Source organism: Schistocerca serialis, chromosome 1 (genome assembly GCF_023864345.2).
Source record: "Schistocerca serialis cubense isolate TAMUIC-IGC-003099 chromosome 1, iqSchSeri2.2, whole genome shotgun sequence".
Classification (NCBI taxonomy): Eukaryota; Metazoa; Arthropoda; class Insecta; order Orthoptera; family Acrididae; genus Schistocerca; species Schistocerca serialis.
In genome coordinates, this window is record NC_064638.1 from 340,880,568 (window position 1) to 340,896,230 (window position 15,663).

Consider the following 15,663-nt stretch of genomic DNA (forward strand, 5'->3'; position numbering starts at 1 on the left):
TGATCCCTTGATGCCTCAGAACATGTCCTACAAACCAGTCCCTTCTTCTTGTCAAGTTGTGCCACAGACTCCTCTTCTCCCCAATTCTATTCAATACCTCCTCATTAGTTATGTGATCTACCCATCTAATCTTCAGCATTCTTCTGTAGCACCACATTTCGAAAGCTTCTATTCTCTTCTTATATGGCCATTAGTGGTCTCTTTTTTTGGGCCTCTTCACATTTTATGTTCTTAAGCTGTGATGTTTTCTCTACAGCTTGAATGGCATCCATCTTAATCTTGGTTTAGATAATCTCTGTGTTTGTTGTTAATCTGATCCCCTTTATTTCGATTTTATCCTGATGTACCTTGTATTGCCCTTGTTTCCTGATTGTTCGTTGTTCTTAAAAAGCAGAACTCTTATTTGCCTTTACTTTCTCAATTTTGCTAACCATGTCTTTTTTTTTTTTTTTTTTTTTTTTTTTTTTTTTTTTTTTTTGACACTAGGAGCAGAAGCTACAGCAGCATACGTTGGAACGTTTGGCATTTCCATTCGGAGTTTGTAATTCTCTTACTTGGGTGCCTTGATTTCTGCTTCTAGTATGGCACTTCTGGAACGATGCATCAGGGGCATTGGTGACCCCAGGTTCCTTTCTTTGTCTTTCATTTTCCACTCTTAATTCCTCATTGTTACCTGCGAGCTTGGCCTGACCAAAAGAAAGTGACCAAATTTATTTATTTATTTATTTATTTTGTCTAACAGGTGCTGTAATTGTTGAGGATACCCTTTAAGGTTTTAATTCAGTTTGGAAGTCTGCGAGAATATCATCAACAGTTTCTATTAGTTTTCTCTCTATGCTTGATCATTGCAGCAATGATGGCTCTGCAAATCATAGTCTTCCATTTGATCATAAGCATTTGCGGTCACTGTCACCAGTCACATTGCCTAGCAAAGGAAGTTGTGTTTGCACTTCATCAAATTTTACTGGATGGCCTTATATACAACCTGATGCTTCCCGTACATTATTATGAAATTTGTATCTAAGCATATCAACGTCTTTGGGAGGGGGGGGGGGGGGGGGGGGGGGGGGGGGAGGGGGGGCAGTGGGCCATGAATAAAGCAGCTGCTGCTGCTGCTAATACTACTACTACTACTACTACTACTACTACTACTACTTCACTTTTGTGAAGCTTCATCAAATTTTCACTGTGGTTTTAATTTTGTGAACAATCAGATTTTGGTTAAAAAAGGAAAAAAAATGTCTTGTGTAACAGGCTTTTTATACCTGTATCTGGTAGAATGTCAATTGTTAGTCCATATTTCGTTCAAAAACTCTCTCTCTCTCTCTCTCTCCCCCCCCCCCCCTCCCCCCCCCTGCCTGCCCACCCCCAGACACTGATCCTCTCTACTCTAATATATATCCTCTAAATTATTGTTTTCTATATCATGACCTTGTTTACCTGCTTCCATTAGACATGTCTCATCAAAACTGCACCATCTATCTTACTATCCTTTGTAAATAACTCACAGAACACCTCTTGAACTTACCATTACTCTTGTACTTCTCAAATTTTCTAGCAGTTCTATGCTTATTGTTTTCCCACCAATTAGGAAGAAAATCTGTATTCATTAAGACACAAGATCTCCAATCTACCACACTGAAAACTTATTCACTTTTCAATATCCATGTCATATTCAGACACCTGTCAAAAGTTCGCAGTTCACCTCCCTCTATGCAAAGAAATGTGGTGACTCCATCCTTGGCAGTATCAATGACAATAACTCTTCACTTGTATGTTCAAAAGTGAGTCCTGTCCCCGACAGCATCTTTTCATCATTAATGAAATTCATGGTATGACACACGACTTTCATTGCCACTTACATCATATACCTGCCCCCTACTGACAATCATCTCACATCCAGCAGCTATGCTACCACCAACAGCTCAAATTTGTTTTATTTCATCTTGTTCACTATCACCTTTACTACTGTATATCCACTCTGACAACAACCCACCACACTCGCTTTGTGAACTGATCAGTTCTGCCTCCAATTTTAGATCGGAAACATAATTTGGGAAGGGCGACTAATCAAAATTTTCCAGTGATTTGCTGCACTGAAAATTCATGTCATTCCATCTGCTTCCTTTCTTATTTACCACAGAATTTTTAATTTTCTCCTCAGATACTTCAAACCTATTGTAATGTTCAGTTCATCTTCTCCATATCTTATCACCTAGGATTGCATCAATGACACATAATCATTGTCTTTCTCCATCCCTTACACTTCTGTCATTCTGTTTTGTAATAATGAAATCAGTTTTTCTTTTGCTAGTTATTTCTATCCCTGGGCCCTGGAAGTGGTGCAGCCTAGTTTTATGACATTCTGTTGCTGATTTGACGTCCATAGTTTTCATTACTGTTGTAGTTATTAGTGTGATCATGTTGGAAATTATTCGCTGGCCAATTCTGAGAATTATGTGGTTTGCCCTGGTGCCAATTTTGCACTTGTGTTACCTTATTATCATTGTGCCACTGATTTGAGTCATAATTCCATGAGTCACTATTAGAATGATTTTGATGCGAACCACATCATCTGTACTGAATTATGTGAATTAAATTTTGCTGTCAGCTCTCCAAGATCCCCATCTAAATTGTTTAACTGCTTTGAAATCCGTCGCAATAGTAACATCCTTTAATCCCCAAGTAATTTCTCTACCTAATTTCGGACTCTCAGGTCTGCCAAGGCAGTATGAATTGCATCGACTCAAAGACTGAGCACACTTTCTGTATCCACAGGCAAATCTGGCAATCCACATAATTCAATGATATTGTGATGGTACTTACCTTTTTTTGCTGCACCATGCTGACTGCCTCTAGTCTGCTGGAAACTACTGTCACCACTACTATTGCAGTATCTATGTGAAAAAGCAACACAAGCGGTTGATGTGAAACATTACTGCACAACCACAGCACAATAAACTCTGGCACTAGAAAGTGCTGACTGACAGATGAGTAAAAGACACGAGCTTCAAGAATAGTTGTGTGTTTCCTAAAACTGGAATTTCTTTATATTTTGGAAAGCTTTGTGGCAAAATTTTGTGGACATGAGGAATCTGGGAAATTTTCAAATTACTGTAAATTTGGCTTTTGAATTTGGTGTTGTGGTTAAGGATCACATTGCCATCCACAGCACCCGTAACACATTCAAAACAATTTACTTTTCTGTAAGCTGTAAGTTTTTCGTAGGTGAGTGAGAAAGGGAGCGACTGCTCCTTGTCTCAGTCATCACATGGAGTTATGCAACAACTATGCAGTTTGTCATGGTTATCAGGGAATGTTTTGCCTGAGGAAAGGAAAAAACTTCGCTTCCCTCCATCCCTGTAGCATGATTCAAAAATTTCACTTCCTTTCTTCCTTGTGAAAATGATGTGGAAACTTTACTGTTACAGAAACCTTGTGGATAGTTTGGATGATAACTATATCTCAGAGCTGTGGTTGTGCTTCAGATGACCAGACTCTTATCATTTATTTCTGCCACAGAAGCTCCAGTCTTTACAGAACTTGGCCAACTCACAGTCATTACTTCAGTTATGTGGCAAATGTTCTCCGATCCACTCAGCTATTAGCAAACATTATAAGTTTGTTCAAGTTAGAACTTTTAATGCCTTAGTATGTGCATAACGCCATTCCACACTTCTCCGTATAATCTGATTTTTCAGCTAGTTAATGCTGTTTGGATTTGTTCTGAAAAACATTACTGTTGAAATGTTGAAGCCCCACCGTAACTGGTGCTGTCAAGAGTTTCGTACCTTTTCCTAACAGAGTAATATTTTGTGCCATATCATCTTGGTATGGTTAACAATGCTGTATTTTGTTTTTAAATCTTTGTTTAACAATAACATAATTAAATTGATACCTTCCAGTGTCGCTTTGCCTTTTCCAGATGCACTTTCATTTGGGATTTTAGAGGAGGACAGATTTATTGATGACATCTTCATGATCTGGACCCACAGTGAAGAAGAACTCCAGAATTTCCTCTCCAACCTCAACTCCTTTGGTTCCATCAGATTCACCTGGTCCTACTCCAAATCCCATGCCACTTTCCTTGACATTGACCTCCACCTGTCCAATGGCCAGCTTCACACGTCCGTCCACATCAGACCCACCAACAAACAACAGTACCTCCATTATGACAGCTGCCACCCATTCCACATCAAATGGTCCCTTCCCTACAGCCTAGGCCTTCGTGGCAAACGAATCGGCTCCAGTCCACAAGCCCTGGACCATTACACCAACAACCTTTCGCATCCCGCAACTACCCTCCCGACCTGGTACAGAAGCAAATAACTAGAGCCACTTCCTCATCCCCTCAAACCCAGAATCTCCCACAGGAGAACCCCAAAAGTGCCCCATTTGTGACAGGATACTTTCCGGGACTGGATCAGACTCTGAATGTGGCTCTCCAGCAGGGATACGACTTCCTCAAATCCTGCCCTGAAATGAGATCCATCCTGCATGAAATCCTCCCCACTCCACCAAGAGTGTCTTTCCGCCTTCCACCTAACCTTCGTAACCTCTTAGTTCATCCCTATGAAATCCCCAAACCACCTTCCCTACCCTCTGGCTCCTACGCTTGTAACTGACCCCAGTGTAAAACCTGTCCCATGCACCCTCCCACCACCACCTACTCCAGTCCTGTAACCCGGAAGGTGTACACAATCAAAGGCAGAGCCACGTGTGAAAGCACCCACGTGATTTACCAACTGACCTGCCTACACTGTAAAGCTTTCTATGTGGGAATGACCAGCAACAAACTGTCCATTCACATGAATGGACACAGGCAGACAGTGTTTGTTGGTAATGAGGATCACCCTGTGGCTAAACATGCCTTGGTGTACGGCTAGCACATCTTGGCACAGTGTTACACCGTCCGGTTTATCTGGATACTTCCCACTAACACCAACCTGTCAGAATTCCGGAGATGGGAACTTGCCCTTCAGTATATCCTCTCTTCTCGATACCCGCCAGGCCGCTAATTTCAAGTTGCCGCCCCTCATACCTCACCTGTCATTCAACAACATCTTTGCCTATGTACTTCCGCCTCGACTGACATCTCTGCCCAAACTCTTTGCCTTTACAAATGTCTACTTGTGTCTGTGTATGTGCGGATGGATATGTGTGTGTATGCGAGTGTATACCTGTCCTTTTTTCCCCCTAATGTAAGTCTTTCCGCTCCCAGGATTGGAATGACTCCTTACCCTCTCCCTTAAAACCCACATCCTTTCGTCTTTCCCTCTCTTTCCCTCTTTCCTGATGAAGCAACCGTTGGTTACTAAAGCTAGAATTTTGTGTGTATGTTTGTGTGTCTATCAACCTGCCAGCGCTTTCGTTTGGTAAGTCACATCTTCTTTGTTTTTAGAAATATTTTTCCCACATGGAATGTTTCCCTCTATATATATATATATATATATATATATATATATATATATATATATATATATATCAAAACAAAGATGATGTGACTTACCAAACGAAAGCGCTGGCACGTCGATAGACACACAAACAAACACAAACATACACATAAAATTCAAGCTTTCGCAACAAACTGTTGCCTCATCAGGAAAGAGGGAAGGAGAGGGAAAGACGAAAGGATGATTACACACACACACACACACACACACACACACACACACACACACACACTTTGTTGATTCTCATACACATGTGTTTACCATATCGCATGCGACCACAGACTGCTCACAAAGAGCTTGAAAAATGATGATGTTATACGTGACTTGGTCGATAGTCACCACATTAGCGCCCCCCCCCCCTTCCTCACCCCTGGACTGTAGAGCACAAACACAAATATGAGGGCATACATGTCAATGAAGCACCCAGGGGCGAGGGAGAGGGTGTTTAAACAGAAACAATTCATTACATTATATTACATTAGTAAATGAAGTCTTCGAGGGGGACGGATGGTCCTGCCCGACCAGGCGAATCCTCATCAGCAGTGGAGGGATTTGGAGAGGGTGCGGTGGATTGTGAGGAGCCAGGATAGCGAACCTGGATGCCTGTAGCGATACCAAGGACTTTCACCATTGATAGTACCAACAAGCAAGGGGACAGACTGGAGAAGGTGATTGTGGGTCATGTTGTCATTGGGGAAGCTGGCTCATTCTACCTGCAGCATTTTCATACGACTGTGAGTAGGTAACATCACACGTGCAGGGATAGTTGTCACTCACCCGTGGACCGTCGGTAGATACCTCATGCGAGGCAGGTGTAGCAGGAGATGATGACTGTCTGGGTGGGATATCTAGCAGCTCTCCTAGCGACCACGCAGATTTGAGGCGACACACGGATACGGTTTGAGGTGTGTCGTTAATGAGAACTTCGAACGTGTTGTTACGCCGTGAGATGACTCTGTGGGGGCCCGAGTATTGAGGGCTGAGTGACACTCGAACAGTGTCATCGTGCACCATGACTTGAGTGCAAAACACGAAATCCTTAGGCAGGAATGCAGGGGGTAGTGAGTGCGGCCAAGGAGGGGGCACACAAATGTTAGTGATAAGCTGCTTAACATGCCCAACCAACGTCGAGTCGCAGATTTGATCCGGGGGGAGTGAAGGCTTGACAACTGGGAGTTTGAGGGGTTCTCTGCGTACTACTTCTGCCAGGGACGCGCCAAGGTCCTCTTTGTAGGCAGCCCAAACGCCAAACATTACCCATGGTATGGCGTCGGCCCATTTGCCTCCGTAGCACATCAGTGAAGCTTTAAGCATATGGTGCCTGAGTTCGAGAAGCCCGTTGCTCTGGGGATGGTATGCTGTTGTCCTAAATTGTTTCACCCTGCACAGTTCACAAAGCTGCCGGAAGAGGGCGGATTCGAACTTGTGCCCCTGGTCAGTGGTGATAGAAGTTGGGCAGCTGAAGCGTGAGATCTACATTAATGAAAGGGCTCGGGACACCGCATCGGCTGTGATAGTAGTGAGGGGAATTACCTCTACCCAGTGGGTAAACCTGTCAATTGCAGACAGTATGTAATGAAAGGGGTCCAAAGGGGGTAAGGGCACGACAATATTGATGTGTATATGTTGAAACCTTCATTTTGCCACACCGAAAGTACCCACGGGGGGCTGTGCATGGCATCCTACTTTTGTGTGCTAACGAGTCACATACACTCATGCCCAACTGCGACATTGGTTTATCACCCCGGGCCAAACGAAACGTTCAGATACCAGACGTGCAGTGACGCGTTTGTCAGGGTGTGCATGGCTGTTAATACTATTAAAAATGTCCCAGCAGAGAGGTGCAGGAATCACCTGACATATGCGTCCTGCTGAAATGTCACACCAGATGGGCGACGAGAACCGAGAAAGTGTCCAAAACTCTAGTTTGAGCCCTGTTTTAGCATTGGAGTGCAATGCGCCGAGTTCAGTATCATCTGTTTGCAATTTAGGGAGTTCACTGAGGTCCAGTTGTTAAGATAATACCAACACACAAGATAAAAATCAGCGATAATGATGTCTGCCCCTCTGACGTAACTTATGTCAATCGTAAACTAGCATACGAGGTCCATCTGATGAGAACTTCTTGGGGACAAGTCCTTGCCTGGGTTACGGAAAGCTTATACCAGTGAGGTAGCAACCTTCAATATCGTCTCGTAAATATTTGAAAGCAGCGTAAATAGAAAATAGTTCCCAGTCCAAGGTTGACAATTTACATTGGGAAGCAGACAGTTTGTGGGAGAAAACTCTGAGCACCTGTACAACAGCACCCACGGATTGCTGAAGTACTGCCTCTGCTGCTGTATCACTCATGTCTGTAGTACGCTCGACCGGAGTATCAGAGATGGGATGAGCGAGCGTAATGGCCATCTGTAAGGCTGACTTGTGGTTATTAAATGCACATCACATATCTGGAGTCCACGTGACTGCCTGATACCCTGAAGTGTTTTTTCCTGTGAGAGCATCTGTCAGTGCGGCTTCTATATCGGCGGCATGAGGAATGTGTTTGCGGTAGTAATCTACAGTTCCTAGGAAGCGGTGGAGGCCCTAAAAGTCTTTAGAGAAAGACACCATACTAATAGCCCCAACCCGTTCGGGTAGGGGGCGGATGCTGTCGGCAGAAACCACATGACCCAGAAAAGTGACGCTAGTGTGACGGAGTTGTGACTTAGCATTGTTCACTATGACACCGTTTGCTTGTAATAGTTGTAACACTGAATGTAAGTGGAGTTCATGTTCCTTGAGTGAAGAAGAGAAAATTAACAAGTCGTCCAGGTACGAATACACAAAGTCCAGTTTTCCCACCAACAAGTCAACCATTGCCACGTATGTACAGTGCTTTTAAGGCCAAACGGCATAAACAGATACTCGAACAATCTGAACAGGGTGATAATGCCGGTTTTTTCAACGTCCTCGGGTGCAATTGACAGTTGGTGGTATGCTTTGTGACAGTTGATTACACTGAAAATTTGCAGCCCATGAAGTTGGGAAGCAAAATCTTGAATATTTGGGACGGGATAATTATCTAAAATTGTTCTGGTGTTAAGCACCCGATGGTCACCGCAGAGGCAGAAAGTGTCATCTTTCTTAGGCACCAAATGAATGGGTGACGACCAATTACTAGAAGAAGGGCGAATAGTCTTACTGTCTAAAATTTCCTGAATAATCGCTTTGGCATATTTAAGTTCTCCCATGTTTAAACGCCTAGCCTTTGTGCACCCCGTAGACCTTCCATGGTATTGATTCTGTGAACAGTACCATTGTTGATTGCAAACACTGACAGGGATAATGGACCCGCACCCAATTAAGTATGACTGACCTGTAATGTACACGCTTCTGTGTCGCCAGCCGGTGAAACAGCAGAAGTGACAGTGATTCCCTGATAGTCCTTGACGTGGAGCTCAGTGGGGTATTCGGTGGTGTCAAGAACACAGCTTCTGTTCGGCAGTAGAAAAGTCACGCATTGTCGACAGCAGGTATGAGGAGGTGGTGCGGGGACTGAGGGCATGGCTGTGTGTGACAGCTGGGCAACCTGCTTACGAACAACCGTGAGCTTGGCTTCTATTGTGATGATGCAGAAGCGAATGGCTTTGTTGTTGTCCCAAAGCTCATCGTTGTGTAATTTAAGAGAGAGCACTGTAACGGCGGCGTCAGCTAGCTTGCACAATAGAGTGGCTCTCTCAGATGGGAGGGAAGAAATATTGGAACCGGCGGTTTAGTCTACCGAGTTAAAGATTAGTGTACCTCATTGTAGGTTAGGTGAAAGAGCATGGGCTGAGAGAAAATCTACCCCGAGCATGGTTTCATCCACATTGGCAACAACAAAAGTCCATTGTAAGGGAGTGTTAATGTCCAGCAGTCTAAGACAAATTGGTTATGCCATGAGATTGGATCAAGGAATGAATGGTGGCTCGAAGTGGGGGGCAAGGTTGACACCCAAATTTACTACCTGTGGACAAAGGCATGGCACTGACCTCGGCTCCCATGTTGCTTAGGAATGAAAGGCAAGACAGTGCATTTTTCACGTACAAGCGTCCTGTAGCATGAGGTGAAGAAGTATTAAGAGACATACGTCTGTGTGATGCAGTGCGGCCTGTAGCACCTGAGCGGGGTCACGCTATTAGTTTGGAGTTCTGCAGCGTAACTGGCTCGGATGCAGTAGCGGTGTAGCACTTCATGAGACTGTCAGTAGCGCGAAGCACGCAGCATGGTAGACATGGCTGGCTTGACCATGGTCAAGAAATCAATGAGTCCGGTGTTCGTCGGAGTAACGCCAACAGGCGTAGAATGGACCGGCGCAGAAGAGTCAACCGCAGTTGACTGATGTGCGGAAAACAACGGAGTACAGTTTCCGAGCCCCTCCCCTACAGGTGTATTAAAATTGTTAAAATCACCTAACGTTTGCGGAACACATGTGGCAGACATGGCAGGAACACTCAATTTGTACCGCCCCTGACCCAGGTGGAAAGTTCACACTGGCACTTGAGAAACTTACAAACAGAGTCACTAGTGTTTGAGCACATTGTGTTGACCGTTGCTGAGCACTCTGAGCATGTGGAAAGTTCACATTCGACATAAAAAATTCACATGTGAAGTTCTGTGCACAAAAAATGTTCTGTTGGTATGGGACACTCCCACATGACTCCTGACTCATGTACGATAACGAGAAGTTATTGTTTGTGCCTGATGCCGGCACACGTGGCTGTGGGAATGTAGAAGCACTGTCCTGTCGAGCCGGTATGTTCAGAAACTGTGTCAAACTATTGTGAATACAAGGTGGATAATTGGAAAACGATGCCGAAGCATCCGTTGGAAAACCTAGTTGGCAAGTGTGCGGTGTAGTGGGTGGCAAGCAATCCATTGTGTGCTGCTTGACGGAACAAAAGTTTGTTATAGCACTTGCAAATAAATTCGGGGTCACCAGTATGGGTTTCATGTTGCAGGATTGCTGGATCCAATGATGTACACTGTACAACTTGTAATACACACTATTTTACACATTTTGTTGATTCTGGTACACACGCGTTTAGTGTATCGCGTGCAACCACAGACTGCTCACAAAGAGCTTGAAAGACACAGATGTTATATGTGACTTGGTCGGTAGTCGCCACAACTGCAATGAGCAATGTAATCATGTTGACATTGTGTTCCATGTGAACACATCCCCATTTGGCATCATGTGATGTGATGTGACATGGTGCGGCATAAAAAGTGAACTGACTCAAAACTCCAAATGAAAGAGATACTAGTCACAAAGATAATTATTGATCTACAACATATTTATTGTGGAATGATCTGACAAACACATATCGTACATCAACTCAGTATATGGTATTACCATATGCACTCTGTTAATACTGACCACAAACTTCACATATGTATGTTTTGCTAACATCTATCAAAATACAACACAGAAATTTTTCTTGTCAGGATATCATTACTGAACAAACAGTGCAAGATGTCAATGTAAAAGAAAAAAAAAAAAGGATGGAAAAGATTTATCACATGAGAAAAAATAACAGGCATTCAATGCTGGTCATTATTTACTAAAAAGACAGAGACAGCAAGAGAGAGAGAGAGAGAGAGAGAGAGAGAGAGAGAGAGAGAGAGAGAGAGAGAGAGAGAGAGAGGGAGAGAGAGAGAGTCTGACAAATATACAAATTAATATTAAAATTGGCATTAACATAATGTAAAAATACCGCTTGCAAGAAATTTTACTTTCACAGCTCCTGCAGAAGATGTCAACTTGTAAATGAAGAAACCCAGGCCTTCCCCGAACGTGAACCCACAAATCCATGGTAATTATTTTCCAATGTGTGTGGCATACAAGTCAATAATCTGATAGTGAAGTAAGAAAAACTAGAAATTTCTAAAACAGTTCAGGAAAAAAACAGCTTCTAGTCAGAATACCTTAAGCATATTCACATTCAATAACAAGCAGGAATGTCAGGCCTAGGTACAAATGGTTACATTGCCTTGTACACACCAGTCATTATATCTAAGTCCCATAAGGAAATCACTCTTCCAAATGATCATAAACTTCAGTAGCAGTTACCTGACCACCTGCTTATGAAATATGAATATTAATTAATGAATTTTTGAGTTCAGCCAAGTTATATGTGGATATATATCAGAATTCTGTGTAAGTAACCAAGGGGAATGGGTACTGAAACTGGTTTTGTAACCAAAACCATTACCATTATATTCTAATCAGAATCATTACAACTACCATAAACAATTTCCTTTCACATTTATAATTCTCTATTGTCCTTCTGTGCACGAAAGTCCATTTTCACAAATGAGGAACAAAGTTTACAAGGTTTTAGAACTTTCTTCTTTCATTATTTTAAAACTATGTAGCCTAATGTGGCTGAACTGGCATTATCTCAAAGGAACATGATGATTATGAAGATTAAATGAACAGGTCCTATTTTAATACCTGAAAAATTTATAGAAAAAGTAATTTTCAAAATGAAAAAATCATGAGATATTATTTTAGGTTGTCAATTGTTTAATGTGTGATCATAAGATGGTGTCCAGAATAGTAGGAATTTCTGATTGTTCAATGAAGACAGTTCACCTAGTGCAAGGACACCTTTAACTTAGTGAACAAAACACACCACTTACACATGGTGGTTAAGAGTGTTTTCCTGCATCACACAGATATACAATGTATGTGCTAGCAATATAATCCAAGGAATATTTACGGATCAGGAGAAGTGGAAGACAAAATGTAACTTTGTAATGCTATTGTCTGCATTGAATGTAAAAATAAATGGCACTCAAATGTTTTCCCATGATCAATATTAAATACAGAACTGTTGGTCTTGGCAAATGGTGCTGGAAGATGTGTATTACAAAATATACACAAACAAGCTCTCACTTTTCTTTCAAAAAAAGTGAGTGACATAGGCAGATTACTTAAGGTGCACAACTGTTGAGCTGATTCAAAATTTATGCAGCAGGATTTTTCTTCATCAGCTCTATGTCTGCCTCCATCATATCCTTAACAAGTTCCTATAAAACAAAATACATTTATTAATCATAATGACACTGATTTATATTTAAATGTAGTTGTGTATGGCATACATTTTCCTAAAAATGAGGAAACTTTGTTTATGCAGCAATCCAACCATTTTTAGCACATTGTACTATGTATAGAAGAAACTGGATACAGCAAAGCAACACATCTAAGTCAATACATTGGTTTATTTTGTCCTAGTGGATAAAACCTATACATCACATAGAATAATGTACACAGCATTTAAGTGCACAGAATCACTTTTATTTCTCACGGCACTAAATACACATTTGTCAACAATAAAGGATACCTACACACCAAGAAACAAAGAGAGAGAACTGTGTACCAAAAGCAACATCAGTTATGCCCACATAGCCCCTTTCCCCAACAATGTGGAGCACCTTGAATGTACAGGAATTGAAACTTAATTTGCCGGCCAGCTTTTGTGCAGACTGCTGGCTGCAATGTTGCTGCAGATGTTGGCTGGGTGATGTTATAGCTTGCTAGCTGATGGAGTGTATGATAGCTGCAGATGGAGTGGGTGGTAACTGCAAGTGAGGACATCAGAGTTGTCTCCTGGAGTCGTGAGGTTTGAAGCATTGGTGTGATGTCTGGTAAGTATGACGGTACACAATCGACATTGGTTTGACTCACTCAATAAGAGACCCCTGTAACATTGCCATTCTACAAGATCTCCATGGTGTGGCCTCCTAGCCATATTATCAGAAAGGGGCTGGTGTACAATTGCTGGAGTTACAATCTGATGAGATCGGTGCATAGTATGACACGAATACAGTCGTCCAAAGCTTTGAGGATGAAAACAGGGTGTTTGCCTAGCAAGAACAGGCAGTCATTGGATCTTGACTACACAGTCTCAGAGCTGTTCCACCACCTGAGACAGTTCTGCTGGGGATGGCATTGGTATAAGTGCGAGACAGTGTGCCAGAATCCGTAGCAGTTCTCAATACACCATTTCTGCTAACGATGCTCTGATGTTAGCTTGTATGCCACGTAAAGACTAAAAGGACCAAGGGAAGGGCCTCCGTCCATTTCTCATGGTGGTACATGAGAGCTGTCTTTAGGGACAGATGCCACCTGTCTGCATCCTGTTGCTGGCAGATAGTAGCTTTTCATATGATATTGGGAACTGCACAATTTGGGAAAGTCTAAAAACAAAACACATGCGTCGAACTGTACCAAGTGGTCCAGCACTTGTTGCTTGACCATCTCGGAAAAAATTGATATTCGCTGGGTGAATTCCTTTATGTTTGGTGGATTCGAAACTATTTTTAAAGAATTTTTATTGGTTATCATTTCGAAATAGTGGCCGTTTTTGTTTCAGGCCACAAGCATTCTTTTGAATTTACAAGCATCTATGGTTTTTGACTTATTTGGAAATGGGTTGCCCTAGACTTTCAAAGAAGAAGCAGTTCATTCAGCATACAATGGACTATAAATTAAAACTATGATCACCTATCTGAATGTATTCCTTAATACATTTTAAGTGGCTCAATGTTGTTGGTTCCAAATCAAAAAAACTCAATTTTTGAATAGTATTTTTCCAAAGAAGGAATAATTGCTCAGCCTTAATATTTTTCATGCTATTACACTACACAGTCCCCCCATGAACCATGGACCTTGCCGTTGGTGGGGAGGCTTGCGTGCCTCAACGGTACAGATAGCCGTACCGTAGGTGCAACCACAACGGAGGGGTATCTGTTGAGAGGCCAGACAAACGTGCGGTTCCTGAAGAGGGGCAGCACCTTTTCAGTAGTTGCAGGGGCAACAGTCTGGATGATTGACTGATCTGGGCTTGTAACATCAACCAAAACAGCCTTGCTGTTGTGGTACTGTGAACAGCTGAAAACAAGGGGAAACTACAGCCATAATTTTTCCCGAGGGCATGCAGCTTCACTGTATGGTTAAATGATGATGGCGTCCTCTTGGGTAAAATATTCCGGAGGTAAAATAGTCCCCCATTCAGATCTCCGGGCGCGGACTACTCAAGAGGACATCGTTATCAGGAGAAAGAAAACTGGCATTCTACGGGTCGGAGCGTGGAATATCAGATCCCTTAATCGGGCAGGTAGGTTAGAAAATTTAAAAAGGGAAATGGACAGGTTAAAATTAGATATAGTGGGAATTTGTGAAGTTCAGTGGCAGGAGGAACAAGACTTCTGGTCAGGTGAATACAGGGTTATAAATACAAAATCAAATAGGGGTAATGCAGGAGTAGGTTTAATAATGAATAAAAAAATAGGAGTGCAGGTAAGCTACTACAAACAGCATAGTGAACGTATTATTATGGCCAAGATAGACACAAAGCCCACGCCTACTACAGTAGTACAAGTTTATATGCAAACTAGCTCTGAAGATGACGAAGAAATTGAAGAAATGTATGATGAGATAAAAGAAATTATTCAGGTAGTGAAGGGAGACGAAAATTTAATAGTCATGGGTGACTGGAATTCGAGAGTAGGAAAAGGGAGAGAAGGAAACATAGTAGGTGAATATGGATTGGGGCTAAGAAATGAAAGAGGAAGCCGTCTGTTAGAATTTTGCACAGAGCATATCTTAATCATAGCTAACACTTGGTTCAAGAATCATAAAAGAAGGTTGTATACATGGAAGAATCCAGGAGATACTAAAAGGTATCAGATAGATTATATAATGGTAAGACAGAGATTTAGGAACCAGGTTTTAAATTGTAGGACATTTCCAGGGGCAGATGTGGACTCTGACCACAATCTATTGGTTATGAACTGTAGATTAAAACTGAAGAAATTGCAAAAAGGTGGGAATTTAAGGAGATGGGACCTGGGTAAACTGACTAAACCAGAGGTTGTACAGAGTTTCAGGGAGAGCATAAGGGAACAATTGACAGGAATGGGGGAAAGAAATACAGTAGAAGACGAATGGGTAGCTCTGAGGGATGAAGTAGTGAAGGCAGCAGAGATTCAAGCAGGTAAAAAGACGAGGGCTAGTAGAAATCCTTGGGTAACAGAAGAAATATTGAATTTAATTGATGAAAGGAGAAAATATAAAAATGCGGTAAATGAAGCAGGCAAAAAGGAATACAAACGTCTCAAAAATGAGATCGACAGGAAGTGCAAAATGGCTAAGTAGGCATGGCTGGAGGACAAATGTAAG

The 15,663-nt window shown here is 42.3% G+C and overlaps 1 protein-coding gene across 2 annotated transcripts in view; it reads right to left on the bottom strand.

The window, feature by feature from the left end:
• Window positions 1-10,780: 10,780 nt before the first annotated feature.
• The window catches only part of LOC126470003 (GDP-mannose 4,6 dehydratase), a 78,701-nt gene continuing 73,818 nt past the window's right edge, over window positions 10,781-15,663 (bottom strand). The window contains exon 7 of one of the 2 annotated variants that reach the window (XM_050097480.1): window positions 10,781-12,509. In XM_050097480.1, coding sequence (XP_049953437.1) covers window positions 12,447-12,509 — 63 coding nt within the window. In that variant the 3' untranslated portion in view covers window positions 10,781-12,446. The remainder of the gene's footprint in view (window positions 12,510-15,663) is intronic. The other variant, XM_050097474.1, reaches the window with a different exon arrangement.